This window comes from Caretta caretta, chromosome 2 (genome assembly GCF_965140235.1).
Source record: "Caretta caretta isolate rCarCar2 chromosome 2, rCarCar1.hap1, whole genome shotgun sequence".
Classification (NCBI taxonomy): Eukaryota; Metazoa; Chordata; order Testudines; family Cheloniidae; genus Caretta; species Caretta caretta.
Window position 1 is genome coordinate 118219109 of NC_134207.1, and position 22569 is coordinate 118241677.

The 22569-nt window shown below is 45.3% G+C and overlaps 1 protein-coding gene and 1 long non-coding RNA gene across 3 annotated transcripts; one reads left to right on the plus strand and one right to left on the minus strand.

Moving 5' to 3' along the window:
• Positions 1 to 148: 148 nt before the first annotated feature.
• LOC142071084 (uncharacterized) lies at positions 149 to 9589 on the minus strand. The gene is made up of 3 exons (XR_012667038.1): positions 9345 to 9589; positions 7124 to 7448; positions 149 to 6680 (listed from the first exon to the last, which is right to left on the minus strand). It is a non-coding gene; the product is annotated as an uncharacterized LOC142071084 (long non-coding RNA).
• NRN1 (neuritin 1) lies at positions 6769 to 22240 on the plus strand. Of its 2 annotated transcripts, XM_048839783.2 has the most exons (4): positions 6769 to 7041; positions 7216 to 7331; positions 11627 to 11771; positions 15295 to 22240. In XM_048839783.2, exons 2-4 carry the CDS (start codon positions 7217 to 7219, stop codon positions 15527 to 15529), a joined length of 495 nt encoding a protein of 164 aa, XP_048695740.1. In that variant the 5' UTR covers positions 6769 to 7041; position 7216; the 3' UTR covers positions 15530 to 22240. The 2 variants fall into 2 exon arrangements, with proteins under 2 accessions (XP_048695740.1, XP_048695741.1); XM_048839784.2 differs by lacking the exon at positions 7216 to 7331 and having other exon boundaries at positions 6787 to 7041.
• Positions 22241 to 22569: the final 329 nt, after the last annotated feature.

Genomic DNA, 22569 nt, shown 5'->3' on the forward strand with positions numbered 1-22569 from the left:
CAAAATTAACAATCCCTGCTTGGAATTTTCTGTTTTCCACATGTATCAAAGAGAACTGCTGATTGGCTGTGAATGATCATATTTTTAAGAGAGACATTATTTTCCTTACAACCATGGCTGGCAAAAATTTGATGGTGGTCAAGTGAGATTTTGTCAGTCAGAATTTATTTTCAAAAGGCATTTCAAAAAGTACAAACATACATGTAGGCTGAGCTTTTCCAAGGAGCCTAATGGAGTTAGGTGATCAGGCCCAGCTCCTCAAAGATATTTAGGTGCCTAACTCTCATTGAACTAGTTTATTTCAATGGAAATAAAGTGCCTAAATACCTTTGAGGATCTTGTTCTTCGGATCTTTATCCCTTTGATCATCCCAGGCATAGACAATAAAGATTTCATTATTTCACTAATTTGGTAAACTTAAATTAGATCATTGTTCTCTAAGCCAAATATTTTGCAAAAGATCTTATCCAATATCCTTATCTTTTCAAAGCATTCTGTAAAACAATCCCAATACTTTAAATTCTACTCTTAGTCCTCAGTTCCCCACTACTTTCCCCAGCTTTGCATTTTGAATCACCACAACAGTTTACATTCATAAAAATTCATTTAGCTAACAATGATTTCCATTTGTATGATTTACAGTGTATACACACGCGCATACTGTAATTTCATATTGTGACACAACTTTAATGTAGATTAGGGTCAAATTCTTCCCTCAGATGCACATGCCTACCTGACTCCTGTTCAATACAAGTCATACACATCCAAGGGTAAAACTAGACCTGTGGTTACCCAGGACTTTCAATTCATTTTTAGAAGATTGGCTAGTAACATAAATCCTAAAATATGCGACCAGACAATTCCACTGCACCCCCAACTAGAAGGTGTTCCTTAAACCCCACCTGTCACATTTTCAGTGTGTTCGTGCTCTTTTTCTACTTAAATAAAGTCTTCAGGCTCTCACAATGGATTGGGGTAATTTCAACTGGGCATCAATATTGGTTTGTATTTTTTGTCTCTGGCCATCTTCCTCTAACAACAGAGCTAGCTGGAGGTTATGAACCTCACTATCTATGGCTTGCTGTCAACAGATATGTCCTTTCTAGTCTGTGGTAATCCAGTACGGAATGCAATTAGTAATAGTATTTTATCAGATAGAGTTGCCAACAAGCACAGCTTTTTGTAACACAGATAAAGATGGATTCCTGACCTGAGGAGCTTCCAGTCTAAGGGCTAGGTCATACCTCTATGGCACATGTCAGAAACAGGGCTCCACAAGGAACAATGGAAAGCAGAATTCCTCCTTGACCTCCAGAGCATGCAGACGGACTGCAAGTACTACTAAAACCACTTTACAGGGCACAGCTTCTTCCCCCTCCACGAGCGTCAGTCCCACTCATGGGGCAATTTGTGTAAGGTGTCAGAATCGTGGCATCTATTCCTGTTTGTTCTAGTCTTCATCTAGGGCCAGATTTTGTCTGGCCCTTACACTGTTATGATTCAAGCACAGAGGGCAAAAGGAAATTTCCTCACCTCTTACGCAGATCATGTAAGTGCCAGGCTGAACTGAGCACAGGGACTGCTCCCCCATCCCAGAGGGAGATGCCCCACAGGAGGTGATACTGCAAGCATTTTAATCAGTGCTGTGATTATTACCTGACCCAACTTCTGAGTGATACTGTCAGAGATTATGATGATTACTTACTTGCATTAACAGTAGCAGCTTCACTGAGATCAGGAACCCTTTGGGCTAGGCAATACTGGGAGATAATCGCCACCCTGAAAGCTTTCAATTTGAACAGTTTGGATAGACAAAGCGTGGAAGGGGAAACAGAGGAAGTGTCTTGTCCGCAGTTACACAGGTGGCCAATGGTAGAGCTGGGAATACATCCTAGATCTCCTGAATTCCAGGCCAGTCCCCAACCAGCTGGACCAAACTGCCTCTTTTGATGATAGTCTCTGGTAGATTTAGTCATGATGGTAAGCCTAAGGCTAACTGAGGAATACATTTACTTAACAGATTTACACCATTGCCAATGATAACATGCTAAGCATGTGCCTACAGCAAAAACAGTAATTGCAATGGGCAGAAAGAAATGCTGAAGAGATCTTTACCCTAAGAAACATTGAAAAGAGTTGTTGATAATGAAAATGTCTTAAGGCAATGGTTCAGTGACAACCAGGGGTCCGGATCCCCCTGTGGGGCAGGGTTGGTTTGAAGGGGTCCGCCAAAATAAACCGGAAAGCAGGGCCGGCATTAGACTCACTGGGACCCAGGGTGGAAAGCTGAAGTCCAAGCCCTGCTGCCCCCGGGGCTGAAGCCGAAGTCCAAACAACTTAGTTTGGCGGGGGCCCTTGTGGTGTGGGGCCCTGGGCAATTGCTCTGCTTGCTACCCCTTAACACCGGATACAGCTGAACTTCCCCAAAGTTCAAGGTTATCCAGAGGTGGTTTAGTTTAGGATAATTTCTAGCTGGAACACCACCAAAGCCACTGCTCTTGTGTTCCAGAAGCAGAAATCCCATAGAAAAGCCTGCTCTCAAGAGATTTTTGACCTAGTTTGTCAGAGGTTCAGATACCTCTGAACTGTTAAACATGGATCTGAAATGTTAAACAAATCAAAACTCTACAATCTGTTTGATTTGCATGTTGGAAATTGTCATATAGTCAATTTCAAAGCAAGTTTTACATGTGCTATGGTCAAAAGTAAGTTCAAGACACGCCATCTCATACTAGCTAAGCCCTAACTTGCAGCTAGACCTTGTTTACCCTTAGGAAAAAGTAGGAGACACAAGTATGATAAAAAAAACAACCACCACCACAAACCTTTATCAGCATGGCATGGGAGTGAAATGAAAATTCCTCCTGCTGCAGCTCTCTCAGTACTTGTACTCTTGAACTTGTCACTTCCCTTCGATCATGGTGCTTTTCCAAGGGTGCTTTCACAAACTGACTAAAATACCAACAGCCCAGCTGCAGGCTGACCAGCATGTACAATGTTTCCATTCAAGCACCTTGAGCCTACAGCCCACCCATCCATCCCCTTTTATTTGCTGCTAATGCACTAAATCAAAGATGCAAAAGACCTACTGGGTCACCTCACTGATCTTTGCAGGGACAATGGCAGAATTCTACCCTATGGTATATCTATCTCTGTCTGTTGGCAGTAATTCTAGAGCAGCCATTACCACATTTGAACGCCAGACACTGTGTTACCTTTTTTGCCTTAAATCCAGTTTAGATTCAAATATCCCTACTGGAGGGAGCTTCTATCACGTCACTTGAGAGACTATTTAACATCTTCAGAGTATAAATTGGTTAGTCTCTAAGGTGCCACAAGTACTCCTTTTCTTCCTGTGATGTAGGGACTTGAGCTTTCCCCAGCAGTCTAGAGACCTGATTCTATCCTTAATTCTGCCATGCAATCACTTTGGGACCTGACAAAAGACACTTTCCCCTACCTTGTCCCTATCTGGAAAGTAGAGATAATTCTGCTTATCTACCTCTGTTAATCAGTTTGAAGTCTATGGATAAAAGGGTGTTATATAAGTGCAATGGGTAAATTGCATGTTAGTATTACCATATTAACAGATCTCACCATCAAGAGTTTTTGCATCTTACTCTTGATTTCATGTAATTGCTCCTAGTTGTACTGACTCACTTAACCCTAAATAATCCCTCTCCCTTCTCCGTGACCTTCAGACCCTTGTAGACGGTCATGTCTCCCACCCTCTTACTTCTAAGCGTATTGCTTAGTCCTCTTCCCTTCAGGCCATGGGGAAGTGAAGGGCTGTTCTTTTTTAAATGATGCTTCTCAGGCATTGCTGGTATAAGGAGCTGCACTGTGCAGCACTCACTGCTGCTGCTAGAGTAAAACTACTTAATTATATTTACTCATTAGGAGCAGGGGGATTGAAAATCAGCAGCAGCCCTCACATTGCCTATCAGCCAGCCTGAAACAGGGGTGGGAGGAGCTGATTTGGGGGCAGTAACTTTGTGGTTGGATCTGACTGAGGGGTAGTAATTATGGTGGTGAAGGAGTGGCTATTCTGTGGGGAGAGGAGCCGAGTAGAGGGGTGGTAGGAAGACATGGGCAGGGGTTGGTAATTTTGTGGTGGAGCACCTGAGTGGGAGTGGCTACTCTGTGGTGGGGAGAAGGTAGGTAGGAACTGGTAATTACAAGCAAGTGAAACCTTTAGGGTCACTGGGTTCAGTGTGGCTACACAGGGTGCAATGCAGGGCAGAAAGGAGACCCTGGTGGGCAACAGCAGCAGAACATCTCCATGAGCTGCTTGTGTTTGCTCCCTCTGCAGACACAGGGTCTCAGTTTGCATTAGCCAGAGCCAGCACTAGCCGTTTTGGCACCCTAGTGGTGGCTACTGCTACCTGAGGGCAAGTGGGCCACATTTAAAAGGGAAACACTCCCCCTTGAGAAGCGTCCCATCTGGTAAATGCCCCAGACAGGTACCTATGTAGCCTACCCCAGTGCTGGCAGCAGGTCCCCCTCTCCCTTAGGGGAAGATACATGTGTAACCCCCCAGGATCAAGTGTATGTTATACTTCCCCCATTTTGGGCCTAAGTCCACAGAGGGGCTTTTTAGGTCAAGCTGTGAAGCCTGGTGTTTTCAGTTCTGTCAGTGTTCAGTCCCCAGTGTGTTAGCCAAGATAACAACATGCACACTCTACTGAGCTGAGCCAGAGCTCAAAACCCTTAAGGCCAGGCAGGGGTGCTGACAGACTCCCACCGAATTTGCCCTCATGCCTTGAGCCTTGCACCTGGGGTGGTGAGGGCAGCGCAGCATTCAGGGCCCCAGGGGAGGGTGGGGATGGGGTGGAAAGGATGGCACTGCAAGGGCACTGGTTTGCCTGGACAGCTCCCTTATTGTCTGGCGGGGGCATCCCTGCTCTGCCTGACAGGAAAGCCCCCCCTCCCCGCTCAGGCTGGAATAAGGAGCTGGTCAGACCAGCACCTGCAGCATCCACTTCTGTTTGTGCAGCCCCCAGCTCTGATCTGCCTCAGGCCCCAGCCACCGCCCCTAATACACACAGTAGGAAAGAAAAAGGCAGATGGGGCAGGCAGGCCCTGGTCTCCCTCAGGATTCAGGGCAGGCAGCCTGGCAGAGATAAACCAGCTCAGCAGCCCTCCCCAGCCTCATCCAGGTGACGTGATAGGGGAGGGACGGGGGGAGACTCCTGAATCCTCCGCCCATTCCTCACTGCAGGGGCCAACCCGGACAGACCCAGCAAAAGCCAGTCTCCCACCCCCGCTGCTGCAAAGGGTTGGGGGGGAGGCTTTCTTCCGTGCTATCCCCACCCAGGCAGGGAGGGAGAGAGATGCAGTGAGCTGTAGCTCACAAACGTTTATGCTCAAATACATTGGTTAGTCTCTAAGGTGCCACAAGTCCTCCTTTTCTTTTTGCTGACTATACAGGCTAACACGGCTGCTACTCTGAAATCTTCCACAGCAGGATGTACTCCTCCTTGTCCCCCCTCCCTTCTGTCTCCTGGAGCGCGGCAAACCTCCCCACAGCCTTTCGGGCCCCCTCAATATCCTCACCTGGTGCCAAATGGATGGCTAGATCTCTCACTAGCCGCTCCTGTTGCTCTGCAGGAGAGAGGGCTCGAGGGATAGACAGGTTCGCTGTCTGCGAACAGCCCCCTCATTGGATTTGCATGCCTTAGAAAGTATTATTTTTGCATCTCCTGGCTAAAAAGAGGAAACACACAGTCACGCCCCTCCCATCGAAAATAACATTGGAGGCTTTGTGCTGCCAGCCTGCATCCCCAGAAAGCCCCAACGGGCCTGGCTAGGGATCAGATGTAACGTTGGGCTCTACTTCTAGTTTCCCGATCTATTTGCCAGTTGCAGCCCCGTCCGTTATGTAACAAAGCAGCAATGCAGCGGCATCGATTCAGACAGCACAGGGGGGCATGTATTTTATAATACGTTAAAAAACCAAAACCCCTGGAGGGCGGGAGAGCGGGTTAAAATCGTGAGGAGAGGTTATTCCAAAATAAAAAGAGGGGGGAGGGCGGCAATTTTGCAGCCTGGCTCCTCAGCAGTGCCCTAAGTAAAAGCAACGCCATGCAAAAGCGATGCAAATGATTTCGGGTTGCTTCTATATCAGGGCTAATTATTATTATGTGGCTTAGGCTCAGCACAAAAGAACCAACCCAGCATGCCGGCAGCCTGTTCCAGGCCAAGCTTTAGCCCCCGGGTCGCTTGTTGCTCTTGAGGAACCGGCCAGCTCTGCAGGGTGAGGACAAGCCCGCAAGGATCACATCTAGCGGCCGGTGTGTGCCAGGCACAGAGAGTGTGAGGCGGGAAGCTGGACGCAGCTGTGCAGTGAGGAGAGAGGGGGGGAGAGAGGCACACGCCAGGCTTAACAGAAGCTGCTCTGCTTGTCAGGCGCTTGCTGCGGTGTTTGGCCATGGGGACGTGTTACTAACGATGGCAGGAGTTCCTGCCGGGCCAGCTCCTTCTGGTGGGCTTTTGTTTGTTGTCGGCGCTGTTGCAGGCGCGTGGAGAATCCAGGGTTCCCCTAAAGTCCTGCAGGGTCACGCCAGCAGCCCGGGGGAATTTCACGGAGGGGAGGAGATTTCGTGGCGATTAATGGCAGAGAGCGGGCTAAATCCAGGCTGGGATGCCTATAAATGGCGTTTCTCCTTCCAAGGTGCACACTAAAAAAAAAAAAAAAAAAAGAGAGAGAGAGAGAAAGAAAGAAAAAGAATCCGTCAGTGTCATTCCCCCACGTCAGGGCTGGTGGTGGGCGTGGGGCTGTACTTCCTCCGCCCCCTGCTAATGGAGTGAACCATTCCCAGCTCTCCCTTCTCCCTCTTTCTCCCCTTCTTCTCCATCTCCCCCTCGTCTGCAAGGTCTCCGCTGCTGGGAACTTGTTGGCAATGCCTGTTTTTCAGCTTCCCCCCACGTTTTCCAAAGTAACTATTTAAAGATCTGCAGTCGCAAATGGTTTTACTAAATGTAGGATGGGACTTAAGTTGAACGGCAGATATATTTCTCTGATCCTTGCTGTACAGATAGGTAAGTGGACCGCCAAATTGTGTCTCAAGTTGTCTGCACCAAACCCCATTTGATGCATGCAGAAACGGAATGTCTAAATAACCTGAAATGATTGGCATGGTTTGTGGCGAAAGGGACCAGGCTATGTGCTCTCCTCGCTGGCTCTTTTTAACGACAATTTTCGTGTTTATTCAGGATGCCAAGTGCTGAAAGAACAGCTTTTCCGCAGGAAAGGGAACGAATTCTTTTTCGTCTTGAACCACTTTTGCTCTTCCTTATTGCAAACCAGACGGATGAAATGCTCGTTAATGGTTAGGTTGCTTTCTTTTTCTTTCCCTCCTCCCCGGGAACGATTACATACGTATTTCTTCCTAGATCTATGCCGCCGACAATTCAGTGGTTCCAATGCAAGGACATTTATTTCTTCCCTAGAGGGGCAGGGAGAGATGAGAAATGGAACAAAATGGCTAGAGAGCGGTCCAGCTGGAAAGTTTATTTGCAGGCAATCAGGGAGGTGCAAAGGGGTGGCAATGCTGTCTTTTGGAATGTCAGGGCTCTCCCAGCTGCCGTGAAATTTTTTGTTAAGTGGGATGGTGAAACAAAACCAAAATCTAAATCTTCTTGCCTGAGCATTAATTTTGTATAAACTAAGAGAACCTGTCACGGAAGCACAGGTGCAAAATGCCTATTCTTTGAAAGGGAGTTACTTACAATAGCACAGATTTCCCTCCACCCTGGTTTGTGTGTATATATGTATGTGTGTGTGTGCGTGTGCATTTCTTCTTGCTGTTGTTTGGGATTTTGTTGTTGCTGGGTTTTGTTTGTTTATTAGATTAATTTTGTTCAGTGTTTCCGATGAAAATATTTTCACAGTTACAAACATTAGAACAGCTTTAAAGTTTGCCACTCCTTTGATTCTGCATGAGGCACTAATAACCCAAAAAAGCCCAAAAGAAATTCCCTAGCATTATCCAAAAAAAAAAAAAAAGATCTTGGATTAAAAAATAATTAAAACACATCCTTTATCGATACATTGGCAGATTACAAGAGAAACCCTTGAAAAGATTTTCTGCAAAGGAATTCTGTCATAATAAAAATACTCAATTTTGCTGTTTAAAAATCATTTCGCTCTGTCGCTTTCCTAGCTAGCCGGTCTCTGCAGCATTGGGGCGGGGGGAGAGTGGAGAAAAGGCAAAACGCGATGGAAATAAATTTCGCATCGATGGGGTAGGGGGGCGGGGAGGAAACCCTAGAGACGAAACACTGAACTCGGGAAAATGTGGCTAGAATTTGCAAACCTCAAAATTCATGTCATATTTCAAACAGAATAATTTCAAAGGATGTCATTTTTCAGGACATATGGCCTTTTTAAAACTACATTTCCTATTTTTTAAATGTATTTATTTATTTGATTGGGGGAGGATGTGAGGATAGGAAATTTTACCAAGAGAGGCATTTTTTCGCCGTGAATTTTACATGTTCTTGGCACTTTATATGCACTAGATCGTTCGAAAACGTGCAGGAATTTGGAAAGTTCAGATAAAAACAGTGCTGCAGACCTCAAATATTATTAAAGTGTAGATATTTTGGGGGGAGTGAGGAAAGGGATGAATTTTCGGATCTTATAGTCTCTTCGGTGAGCAGTTTGATTTTATTTTACTCCGAAGTCTTTATTACTATATTGAAATAAGGTGCCACCTCTGTTTTGTAAAGAGAATAAATGCCACATCCAGTGTAGAGTTGTATTTACCTCTGCTGGTGAATTACTAAAGGTTTCCTATGAAATGGAAGTTTGTCGCATTAGTTTGGTGTCCCCCACAATGTATGTATATCTTTGCACCAATGCCTTGGTCCTTATGAATTCATGGCTGGAAGCTGTCCGAAACCACTGACACTTTGACAAGAAAGGTGGCTGAGGGAGGGAAGCGGGGATTGCAGGAGCTTGGAAGGAAGGAAGGTGAGACAGAAAGACAAATGACGCGGGGAGTAGACGGAGCTAAAGAATATTAAACGTAGAGAATAAGCAGCAAAATTAAGGAATGCAAAAAGGATCAATTATGGATGGACCCTTTCGCCCTTATGCGTTGCAGATGGGCGGCACTTTCCCCTTTCTCTTTCAAACGACCTAATTCAAGAGAAATCCCATTGTTGGGTAATTCGGGAGAAACCCAGTCTCGTTTCTTAGAGCACAATTGCCCCCAAAGCCGCTGACAGCGACAGCATGCTAACCATGCAATTAGCTGCACGTCATTTCGCTCTCTTGCCCGCGTGTGCTTTGAGCAGGCCTCTCCTTCCGAGCACGAAGGCAGTACAATGGCACTTACGAATTATTATTGTTGCCATCGCATCTTGGCGCCCGGGAGGAGTCGATTCATAGGGCAGATCATTTGGGAGCCTGTGTTTTCAAGAGTGACTTGTAGCATTTTGCCGCTTGGAAGTGGCGTTTTCGCCCTCCTCATCGGCTTGCATGGAGGGATCGCGATGGCTTTTGTAGGATCTCTCTCTCTCTCGGGATGTGCTCAGCTCTCCGATTTGTTTGCATGTTTTGTACCGTAGCCAATGTCTGCCCCCCCCCCCTCCCCGGCGTGTTTTGACGTGCGGGTGGGCGGTGGTGGTGAGGGGTGTGGTTACTAAGTCAGGTTAATGATGAATCAAACGGGGAGGGGTGACGGGGTTTCTGAGTTGAAACGGAGCCTTTTGGAACCAGCCATTTACTTGGTAATGGGAGCACCTTAAAAAGAAGCAGCCACGTCCCCCAGGGGAATCTCTAGGGTAGACTTTCTTACCGTTGCAATCCCAGGCTCCCGACCCAGTGTGTGCCCCCAGCACTTGGGGCAGGCTCCTGAAAGCAGCATGTGAAAATGGCAGCTCCCTTCACCCGATTACTGTAGGTGGCTAAAATGTCCTAGGCATGGGGGGAGGGGGGAGCAGCCGAGAGCCCTGAGCTCTGTTGTTCAGGATCAAGCCAGTGATCAATTAAACCAACAAGCCTCTAATTCCCTTTCATTTGCAGAGGGATTGATAGGGATAAATAGCCCGTATGCTAGCGAATCCCAGCCTGTCAGCTAGAAATTGTATCTGGTGGTGGTGTTTTTTTCAAACAGACAAATCAATTGAGTGAGTCCTGACCATGCAGGCGAGCAGAGAGAGAGAGAGAGAGAGCGAGCAAACCATGGTGACACCCCAAACCTCCCTCAGCACCACTGCAACTGGAGAGGCTAGTGGCTGGGAGGGATTTTAGAAATAACATCACTTAAAAGGTATTTACAGAAAATCCTCCCAGCAAGACAGCCTGGCTTCCCCTTGCATGAAAATCCACTAGATCCCTCAGCACTGTGTGGATTTCATTGCAAGGGGAAGAGATCGGGAGGGAGCACCTTCTTCCCAGCAGGGTCAGTTTTGTGTGTGGCTAGAGACTGAGCGCCTGGTTGATGGACTAAGCTGTAGCTAGACAGTTTTCAGAAACTTCTAGCCCTCTAGGCAGAGTGGTACAGAGAGGAGCTGAGGTGAAGTGAGGTAAATGATGCTCTTGTGTCTCCACGTCGATCCATCTGGCTATGAACATGTCCAGAGACACACAGTCTGACATATAAACCACAGGCGTCTCTCTGGCACCCATCTAGCTGCAAAACTACGACATAGGTGAGGAGTAATTTCACACACACACACACACACACACACACACACACACACACAGAGTCTGTAACTCTAACACTCAGTCCATCGGTGGATTACACAGGAGGGCATTTTCATTTTTTTAAACAGTGGGAGGGTCTCAGTGTGTGCCAGTGAATAGCAAAATCCGAAAGGTGCAACATGGGAAATATAACCAGGAAAAGATTTCAACGGTGGAAAAATTCATTTCTCTTACTAGCGATTGCAACCCAAAACCTTTTCATTCCCACCCCACGCTGTTGCACCATCGGAGGGAGAAATCTACGTGAGCCGTTTCAGTTGGAGGCCCTTTGCGTGGTTTGTGAATGTTTTCCTTTTCCTCTCAGAGAGGTTTCATTTTTTCGCAGCTATTTCCCCTGAAATAATGAAGTGCCCTTAACAGAGTGTCCGTGTGTATGTGTGGGTTCGGAAGCAGAATGTTATAACAATGAAACGCATCCCGGGAAAGGAAAGAATTCAATTGAAAATTGCCTTTAATAAACAACCTAACGGTAATCAGGACTGTAGTGGGCCACGCTACTGTAAACTAAACTCAAACATGCAACGGGAGAGAGAGATGGAATAAGAACTGACGCGGGCGCACACAAATCGAAGGCACAAACCCGCTCCCTGAATGCCTTTGACTCTAAACCTGTTGTTCTCAACACACTTACCCTCATTCAAAATGAATCCCGTCTGCTGGTGAAAATGCCCAAACAGGAAAACTGGCTTTTTGTGCTGAGAAGGAAGCAAGGCGGTTTGCAACCTGGCGGGTGCACAAGAATGGGAGCTCTTCCTGTCCACGACTTTGATCCCTAATATATGGTGGTGGGGGGGGGGGGGGGAGGGAGGAGGTTGAATGGAGCTCACAGACATGTGGGGGTTGGGTGCTGCACGGTGTTACTTGTGTTGGGATGTGTCCGGGCTGATGTGGTGCTGCTCTGTTCCCCAGCGTACCTGGTGCAGGCGGTGAGAGCCGCGGGGAAGTGCGATGCGGTCTTTAGGGGCTTCTCGGACTGTTTGCTCAGACTGGGCGATAACATGGCCAACTACCCGCAGGACCTGGACGACAAGAGAAATCTCCAAACGATCTGCTCGTAGGTCTTCCTATTTCGTTGTTATTCCTCGTCACGGATCGCGAGGGTTACATGCGGGGTGGTTATTCGACCCGGTTATTTGAAAAGGAAATGTCACTGGCCGGGCTGAAAATCCCGCTCGGTTTGCTGCTGTGGCTGTGTCTCTCTGCGTAAAAAGAAAGGGCTTGTACAGAGCTGCAAGGCGCTGCCCTATTTGCAGTTGTCCCTGCCCTGAGCTGGCCTTACCTCCGTCCTTATTGCCCCGCAGGCTGAAGCGCCAATCAGAGCAAAACTGTACTGCGAGGAAAGATTTAACCTGCGCGCCAGCTGAGCCATTCAGTTCGTTTCCCCGCTGACTATGTATTCCTTTGGCTTCTCTTCTCTTTTTCTTGCCCTATGCATTTTTTTTTAACGCCGATGGTCCCTTCCCAGTTGATCAGTTCAAGGCCCCAGGTGTGCCATCCAGCGTTAGCTGTCAATGCAAATAGTCATTTACATGGGTGGTGCCGGTGCAAATAAAAATGAAGGTCGGAAATCCAGCCTGGGGTTGGCAACATTTGGCTGGCCCTGGCTCTTCTTAAAGGCCGGTTTTGTAGCTAACGAGTTGCCTAAAACAGGATCGTTTTTGCAAACCCCCTAAGCAGCGAAATTCTAGGGCTAGTCTTGTTCTTCATTGACTCTTCCGATTCTTTATTTGTTGTGGGTCGAGTTCTGATTTCCTTACTCTAGAAATGTGGGACTGTTTTTTAAGTCTGCTACTAAACAACACGAGTAAAGAGATCAGAATCTGGCCCCGGAATGAAACAAAATAAATTAAGATGACAACAATGCAATCGAGTATACTGTGAAATAATAATAATAATTAATAATAAATAGCACCTTGCCGCCTTATTAGAGAGAGGTATTTCTCCACGATCATTCAGATCTAGTTAGTTTCATTTTTAGAGTTAATAACATTATTGCTTATATAAGGCGTGAATAATGACTTGGGCTTGTATAGAAACACTGGTGTCTGAAGAGGGACTGGCACTGAAATGATCTCTGCAGGCTGAGACGCTGGGATGGTTTCTCTGCCAAACTTTCAGTCCTTGCGGAAGGAACACTGGGCCAGACCGGGCAGGGAGTTCTTAAGCACAACTTTCCATAGAAGTCATTGCAGAGTTTTGCTTCGACTCCAGACTAAGCGCCTGGTAGGGTCCATTGCTTAAAGAAATGTTGAATCGTGATTCATTTCGCCCACATTAAAAAAGCGTTGTCTCCCATTCCTGACTCTTTACTAGGGACATATGAAGATTGTTGGTGAGAATAGAAGGATAAGAGCTAATGCTTCATTTCTAAGAACTGTCCATTAAGGGGTTCTTTGTCTGAAGATAGTAAGGCACCGTTTGCATTTTAATTTAATTTTTTTAAAAATCCGTTTATAGGATTTCCCTAATTGCTGTTTTCCTGCATAATCCTGAAATATCCGGCAAAATAGTCATATTTAGAAGCCAATGCGGTGTCATTGGAGTGTAACGTCTTTCTTGAAACATAAAAAAGGAGTCCGAAAACAATGTACATTAAACGGAAACATTTTTTTTTTAAATCAAGACATGTTAACCCAAAAGATTATGTTGTGAAACCCATGTGACTTCTCTTTCTGTCTATATATTTCTGATCGACAGTAGGCTGCTATCTGCAGCGTCTACTATGCCGGTACGTGGCTTGAGTGGCCAGCTGCAATGTACCCGCTGTGCTGCAAGTAGAATAAATACATAAATAAGGGCCCTAGCATTCTAATCTGAAGCCTTTGTCCTAGATACTGTTCAGGAGTTAGCTTCTTGTCCAGTGCCACCTCCCTATGCCTGATTTCTTTAAAGGTTTCTCTCTCCCTTTCTCTATGCCAGTATGTGTATTGAAAGAAGATCAAGGAAGATTTAATTTTCCTTTGGGAGATGCAATTATAGCAGAAATACTGCAGGAGAGGCACACTCTCAGCCTTCTTGGCATCTCAATATCTCATTATTTATTACAAATGTAGCAAACACTGGAGTCTACAACCAGTGTAGAGTGCTCATAAATTAGAGGCTGCAGGACTGCTTAAAAAAAACAACCGAAAACTGAGCGCCTGCCTGAAAAACCAGACCAAACCAGAGAACGGTCACAGGGGCCACACTGATTTTAGATAACCTAGACTACTACACTGAGATCTGCCAGTCTCCTCTGAAATGAGACAATCCTGCTTGGAGTATAGATTTAGCCTCGAAATCTGCTTTTGGTTTGAGTGAGAAAAATGGGAAAGCAATTTAGGAATATTGGAAAATTTTCCAAGAGGGTGAGTAATTTCTTATTTTAAACTCTGAAGGATCCTGGGCTCACTTAAATCACTGGACAGACTTCCCCTTTGTCTCCAGCGGGGCTTTGGATCAGGTTATGATTCTGAAATTACAGGAATACTGTCCCTGTAATTTCAGAATCACTGACCTGGCGCCTGATCCAAAGCATTCTGCAGAGAGGTGGCTGGTTTTCTGTGCAATGAGGGCTCGAGCTAAAGCCCTCTGAAGTCGGTGGAAGGTTTTCCTAGATGGGATCACCAACGTGGTGCTTTCCTGTCAAGTAACTTTGTTTTAGGAGCTTTAAACTTTGGCCGATTCCATCGTTCTGGAAGAGTAAAAGCAAAGCTCACTGCACAATAATACGGTTCATCAGCATCAACAACAAATAAGACCCTCCAACAATAATCATGCTAAGCAATAAATAAATATAATCATGATAATCATCACAGCTAAGAAACACCCTCCTTAATAAAGTCAGACAGTTAAGGAAGGTTAATAATAGGCTTTTTGTGGCTATTTCCCCCCGGAAGATGTCCATCTATTCTGTGAACGCAAAAGGCACACCTTCTACCCCTGCCTAGGATTTATGGAGCTATGCGTTGGACCCTAGCCGCTCTCCCTTCAAAGGCTGAGATTTCGATTTCTGACTCCTTGCAAAAGCCTAAACCAAAACGTTACCGCGTAAATACAGAATAAGCTTGCTGGGTGTAGCCGCCTTGCTTCTTCAGAATGGAAGCAAGCCGCCCGCTTAGGGGGCGTTTGGGGATTAAGATTGCAGTCGCTCCTGAGGGAACCCTGAGCCAGAGCTATTGACTGAAGGCTTGATCCTGCTCTCATTGAAATCAACGGCCCCGCCCCCAGTGGTTTAACTGGGAGCAGGAGCCGAGCCTCGGCGCAAAACGAGCCGGTTGTGCGTAGGGCTGCTTCTACTAAGGTTGCAATTCGGAAGGCAGCAAGGGCCAAGGTTTTGAAAAAGCGACTGTTGATTTTAGGGGCCTCAATTTTGCAGCCCCCAAAGGGGGAAACTTCTTGCAGGGGCCTGATTCGCATAACTGGGGGGTTGGGCACCCGTCATCGCTACACACATTTGAAGCTGTTGGGAGGGGCGGGGTTGGAAGGGGAGCGTGTGTGGGGGGGAGGGAGAATCAGGCGTGGGGCTGGCAGGTTGTTGGACCATCTTGTGCAGCCAGTGACCTGGCGCTTGTCCTCTGTGTTTGCTTCTTCCCCAGGTACTGGGATGATTTCCACTCCTGCACCCTCACAGCCCTCACGGATTGCCAGGAAGGCGCGACAGATCTTTGGGAAAAACTGAAAAGGGAATCCAAAAACCTCGATTTTCAAGGCAGCTTATTTGAACTATGCGGAGGAAGCAACGGGTCAGCTCCTTCCCTACTCCTCCTCCCTGCCTTCCCCCTGCTCCTGCTGGCTCTCTCTGCAGCGCTAGTGACCTGGCTCTCCTTCTAGGAGGTCTCTCCTGGTAGACCACACATACCCCCCCACACACACACACCTTCCATATACTGGATTTATAGAGGAAGTGTCCATCCGTTGTTTGGGGACCGTTGTGATGATCTGTGATGATGAAACATCCATATAGGATTGTGGAAACGTTCTCTCTTTATTTTGTGTTTTATTTGCCAAATGTTACCAAACAATGAGCAACAAACAGCCAAAATCGGACCTCAGCTTTAGTGTCTCTTCAAATAAAAATAGAAAACCCGAGCCCTTTGTGCAAAAGAATCTCAGGAATGGCTTTGGGCCACCTAATATTAATAATCTTAATAAATAATAATAATAACAACCACAACAACAACAACAAAAGACGGGCTCCTCTTATAATATGAAAGAAAACGATGAGTTGAGAAAAAAGGCACTGGAAATGAATCCAAGATTGATATCCACGTGTGAAGCATATGGTGAATAACTCACAATCTATCATCTTTCCTCCACAGTCGCTTGTTTTTTGATCATTCCACTGCAAAAATAAATTTCCTCGAGGGGAAAAACGAAAGAAATGGACAGCTAAAGAAAAAGAAGGAAGGAAAGAGATTGTCTCTAATGACTGAAGGATTGAATGCTGCTAAGATTGCTGAGAGTTTAGCTTTACTTGGTGTTGTGGAAGCATCTTTCCGAGTTCACTGCCTTTAATTTCCCTCCTCCTCTCTTGTTTTAGATGTTACACATACCGTAAAATACCTGAATATCCAACAGTATAGATTACAAAAAGGGGGCTTAAATGTAAACCTAAAAATACAGCATATTGATTTTGACAAAAAAAGAACCTTGATTTTAAAAGAAAAGATGTAATTTAAAAAAGTTTATTATAAAGCTAATTCAGCAAAAAAAAATTTGCTACAAGTATAGAAAGAAGTATAAAATAAAAAGTATTGTTTGAAATGAGGGTGTCGTTTTATTTGTAAAATATGCATGGTATATATCTATTTAACTGGACAGGCTTTTAATATAATGGCGGCTAAATGCAGAGCTGCTAAATTAATTAACATCCTCATCTTGGTGCAAAGAAATATAGAATTTCTAAACTAATTAACAGAGCCCTTGAAAAATAATGCTATAAAACTCTCCCTAAAAACAGTACACAATACTCCTTTTCTAAAACGTGGGACTCCTCTTCTGTGACTGCTTACAGAGGGAACCAGCCCCCGCCAGCCAAAGTGAGTGCCAGATGTCAGTGGGAACTCGGGGTACCCGAGCAATGCAGGACGGGCTCACAGGTCTAGCACGGCTGCATTTGGAGCAATTTGTCAAAAATCCGCCCCGGTTATTCTTCCCTTTATCCACACGCGCCGGTTTTGCTGGCACAGCAATTGCTGACGGCCTTATAGGCAGACTATTTACAGCTATATTCTTTCCAAACCTATTTAGAGATTTAAAAAAAAATAAAAATAAACCTATTTTGCTGAAAAGGAGCCTGTTTATAGCTGTGGAGGGGAGAGAAAGCAACCACCATTAAGATGCTGCAAAGGAGGGACAGAAAGCGGCTGCCTGAGATCAGATGAGTCCTTTCATAATTAATAAGACAGCTCGGCTGAAATAGCCAGGAGACTGGGCCCTATTGATTTAGCAGCAGAAGCTGCTGTAACCTTGTCTATTTATAGGATTTTGATGCCTTTATGGAGAAGTAAACATCAAGGAATAAACACATCCTTTCTACCTATAAGATGAGAGCCCTGCTGAGAGGGAGGAAGCTGGAGGAAGGGAAGGAGGGGTCAGAGTTTAATTTTGATCCTGCAATTCTAGTCATACACATTATTTATTCTGGTGCGGGAGGGGGATGTAATAATCCCCCTTCTCCAACATATCATTATTCTCTTCCCCCCCCCCAAAGGTCTGTAAAGTCTGAAATGTAATGTGTAAGCAATAGCAAACGTACCCGTTCATAAATCAAACAGTGGGTTGCAATCCAATCTGCATTTCCCAAACGTATTGAATCCCAGCAACAAATGGGCCCCGGAACTGAAGCCAGCAGCCTTTAGCACTGCAAGCGATGTTGATTTTTAATGATAAAATACATTGGGGGGAGGGGGGAATCACCAATCTATGCAAAGCTCAGCCTCATTTCGTGGGCATTTTCCCACCTTCCCTTCCCTTCTTTCCCACATTGGCACTGCCAGGGAACCGTGGGCTTTCTGCGAATGGCTTTTCCCAGACGATCAAAATTTAGATCGCTATTAAAAATAATCATGACATCACACGTTGCTATTTATTTTAGCACCAATTGACAGCTGCAAGAGAGGGGGAAAGGGAATGGGAGAGTTCAGGCAGACCCTGCACTGCTTTAGCACCCGCTAGAGTTCCCACTGAAGCGAACAGCAAAACTCCCATGAGGAGAATCGGGTCCTTCTTCGGGCCAAAGTCCCACTGAAAATTTGCCCGTGTAAGGAGGATGGTTTTTGTTTGTTTGTTTGTTTTACTGCTAGTAGTTAAATCCATTTCCGTAAGGAGCTAAATCCTGCTGACTTTACACGTGGTCAAATCCTGTTACCTGTAGCAATCCCACTGACTTTCTCTCCCAAGCAGGATGTGGTCACGTGAGTCTAGTTTAAAGTCCCCAATCCGGTAGTCCTTACTCAATAAAACTTCCACTGAAGAAAATAGATCGGATTCCATTTTGTGAGAGAGGTTTTGTCTGTATAAGGAATGCAGGACCAAACGCCAAAGATGTGCCATTCTATTACAGAAATACAAATTGAATCTGGATTAAAATGGCTTCTTAGTTCTTTCTATTTCCAGATTTTGTTTTAAACAATAGTGGCTTTGTCTTAACTGTATAAAGCAATCTCAAACTCTTTGGTAAGGGGATCGGTTTCCATCTCAGTAGTGCGTTCAAGAGATTTTCAAATTAGAATGAATGAATAATAAATAATCTCTCTATATTTAGCAAATACACAAAGTCGTTCTACATGGCGACGAGACGGCAGACAGAGGGCTGATGGAATCATAAGCATGTTTTTTTTAAGTTAGTGGCTGAGCCAGTGAGAGACAAGGATGCTAGGTTATTTCATCTGAATTTTTTTTCTCCTGGGGTATTGCAAATTGTTTCGATTTTAATATCAATCTTCTTAGAGTTTTAGAAAGGAAAGGATTTGTTCAATAGAAGCAAAATCTCACGGGAAATCTCCCATCCTGGTGTTATTCCAAATGCACCAGCATGCAGATGTGCCTTTCTAATTGACAAACGCCTGCTTTCCGAAATCACTGTCTAATGACAGGGTAATTCCAGGCAATAAGATGAACAAGGATGCATATGTTATACATAAGTCTACATTGCATCGCCTATATTTATTTTATATACACAGCAACCGGGCTATAAATAATGACTTACCCAGCTTTCTTTTCCATAAATGTATAAGCCACCCACACAACCTTCTGACAGAAAGAAGAAACAACAACCCAAATCAGAGAGAGGAGACTGCAAAATAAGCTAATAAAGACCCACCAAAGGCATCCACCAAAGTGGCATGGAATAAGGAATGGATTTGAATGACCACATAACTATTCTTTCAAAATGGGATCTTCCCCCTGCTGAAACCATTGGGAGTTTTGACACTGACTTCAGTGGGAGCAAGATCAGCCTGTAACTTCTCAGCCTAGATGGTTTCATTTGTTTTCCACTTACAATTAAAGAAAAGGCCAGGCGCAAAATGACTAACTCCCCCTCTGATTTTCCAGGGAGCTGGGAATTACTGTACTAGACATAGCTGATATCAGTTAAGGTGTGCAAATGAGGAGACAAGGAGTTTGTAAATGAACTAGCACCAGGCTTTTTTATAGAGAGAATAGTTAAGCTTCCATCTCTGTAACTGTCTTGAAGATTAGAGGAGTAGCAGCAGAACTGGATTTCAATCTCAGTATTCTTCCCGTGGCTATTTATTATTTGTATTGTGTTAGCGCATTTGCAGCAGTCTTTTGCTCCACAAATATTTGTTTGTTTCTTACAAAACAAACTAAAAAATAGGAGGTGGGAACTGAATTTATTGGACACTTTAAAATATACATATTTTACATAATGTGTTAACAAATCATCTCTGGCCTCATTTAATTACTGATTGCTGATCAAAACCCTGCTCTATGGATCTTCAAACGGCACAACATAGTCTCAAATTATGGTGGCAGGGCTAAAGCCTTCTCAGTGTTTAAGGTTATGAAAATTTTAAGGGTCTTGAATCCCCTGGATGTTATTCTTCTATTTTCTGTTTGCTTTTTAATCCAGAAATGACTATACTGCCATGTGTTTCCAGAGTTTTTCTCCTCAGCTGTGTCCAAACAGAGCAGAAAAATAAATGACCCAAACCTGGTGAAAAGGACTAAGCGAACCAGGTTTGTTTAACCTCGTCTCTCTGTGCCCACCAGCTCCGGAAGGCTTTGTGGTTAGGATAATAGAAGTGATAAAAAGAGAAGAGAGGAGAGGCCAAGAAGAAACCAGCCATGCTCTCTGCTGCACTGGTCCCACTCCCCAGTAAGCAGATTTCTTTCAAAGCTGCAGGTGTCCAATTCTCCAGAACCTCACACCATATTCCAGCCCCCAGGCAAACAGGAGCTGGAAAATTTCAAGTCCAAACAAAGGAGTTCAAATGCTCATTCAAACCGAAAGGGACAGAAATAACCCAGCAAGTGCCCTTCTTTGCTAAACTGCAAGGTAAATGGAGTTAACAGAAGCTGGTGCCACTATTTTCATTGTCAGAGCAGATCTACAGGCCCTAATCCTTGTCCTAGTTCAGTCTGTGAGCAACATCAGACCTGCAGGCTGCTGTCCCCTGAGACTCACTGAAGCTTGTCTCCTTCCTTATGAATTCTGGATAAACTCGTGTTTAGTAACAGGCTGCTCCACTGAATAATCCTCGCCAACTTCCACCTTTTAACCAGCCACCTGAGCACTCAAATTCCTATTCAGATTTGCCTCGGATCACCTTAGAAAGATGGAAGATTGAGCCAGAGTTAAAAAATGCATCGGTTACCTCTCCATCTGCCTCCATGATGCAAAGACAGAGAGAAAGATGGACGTGCAACGTTGCAAAGCCAGCCTGCTAGCACGTGGGGAATGAACTGGGAAATGTGGTATATGTCCATTACTCAGAATAAGAACATAAGAACAGCCATGCTGGGTCAGACCAAAGGTCCATCTAGACCAGAATCCTGTCTTCCGACAGTGGCCAATGCCAGGTGCCCCAGAGGAAATGAACAGAACAGGTAATCATCAACAACATTTGAATGCAAGGCTGTCTGAGTGCAGGGTACATTGACCTGTTTGTTCACAGTATTATTAATAATTAAGGTTGGGATTCTGCCCCTCTTACTTACCTTAATTCCCACATAGCCCTGTTTAAACCAATGAGCTGTTCTCATGCTCTGAGAGCAGCCCTAGTGAAAGCAGTGGCGCTACAAGCAGAGGAAGCAGCCTGAGTAGGAGTGGCAAAATCAGGCCTGTATTTATTGATTAATTCATAATATTATTTGTATGCCAGTGGGGCCTAGAGATCCCCGCTGAAGGGAACTGAACATTTTAAGTAAAAGGGCCTGATTCACTACTGTGTTACTCCAGTCTTATGCTAATATAAAGTCACTAGTTTTAACGGAGCTACAAAGGTGTAAAGCTGGAGTAACATAGTGATGAGTCCAGCCAAGCTTTTCAGATATGCAACCTCTTTTTGCCTCTGGCTCTTCCTGTTCTCTCCTGTTATCTGCAGCTGTCCTGCTTTAGCTGCTCTTCCTATTTGCAGGCCATGTTTATTTTGTGCCAGGGCTTGCCAGGGCTGAGCCCCGTCACCTCTAGGCTTGGCAGTTCATAGCGCCAGCATCTCTGCACTTGCCATGTCAGTTATGAAAGTCAAAAACTTGCTTGAGCCCCAGCACCTAATTACTTGAGAGCCCCAGCACCTCTTTCATTACAAATTAAGCGCAGCTTGCAGGAGGCTGGGGAGAGGACTGTGTAGATAATAGCCTGAGGAGGCATCAAGCTGTCGTCTTCTTCCCAGTGAGTGCAGGGTGAAAACACATTTTGACGGGGATGAGGAGTATTTGGTCTTGGGTAACCCAGCCTATTTACACTACATGAATCCAAAGGAATTTGAGGTGAGGAAGTGGGCTAGGTTTGGCCATCAGGGTCTGGTAACTGGGTGTGCCATAATCACCTCAGCTGGAGCCAGTGGCCACCTGAGTGACAGTCACACCAGGCCCTTGGAGTGGTTTTCCAGCAAGCAGTGCTGTATTATCTTGGGTCAGGTGTCCTTCTCCTGATCAGCTGATGCTTTTGGCTTAACAGGAAGTAAGTCTCTGATGACAGAGTGTGATTGACATGTGTCTGCGCTGGAAAAAAAAAAAAAGGAGGCAACCAAGGGAAACAAACCAGCAGTCATTATGGGTGTAATTCCCTCCTGTGCAGAGGGCCTACACAGGACCAATGATCCCACTGAAATCCCACTTAAGCCCTGGGACTTCAGTGGTGCATGAGCCTTGTGCCGCACCTCTGTACAGGGATGAATTCCACGCTGTGGGGATACAGCCCTACACCTGAAAATAGAGCACTTCAGTGACCTGTCTTGTAAACCATGTGTAAGACATCAGATTTTGTAACTGTGATATTACATGATTGAATAATAACCTGTAACATCATGATTTGCACAGTGTTATCTGACCCAATAAAATTACAAGACGGCATGTGTGTGCCTTTGTGAGAGGGAGAGAGATACAGGTGAACCTAAAGTCTGTTTACATCCTTGCTTAGCCCTGGTCTACACTAGGACTTTAGGTTGAATTTAGCAGCGTTAAATCGATGTAAACCTGCACCCGTCCACACGATGAAGCCCTTTATTTCGACTTAAAGGGCTCTTAAAATCGATTTCCTTACTCCACCCCTGACAAGTGGATTAGCGCTTAAATCGGCCTTGCCGGGTCGAAATTTGGGGTACTGTGGACACAATTCGACGGTATTGGCCTCCGGGAGCTATTCCAAAGTGCTCCATTGTGACTGCTCTGGACAGCACTCT

Coding starts and splice junctions, on each gene's coding strand:
- NRN1 (XM_048839783.2), top strand. CDS start 7,217: ATGCCAAGTGCTGAAAGAACAGCTTTTCCGCAGGAAAGGGAACGAATT. Junction 7,332..11,626: donor GGATGAAATGCTCGTTAATG/GTTAGGTTGCTT, acceptor TCTGTTCCCCAG/CGTACCTGGTGCAGGCGGTG. Junction 11,772..15,294: donor AATCTCCAAACGATCTGCTC/GTAGGTCTTCCT, acceptor CTTCTTCCCCAG/GTACTGGGATGATTTCCACT.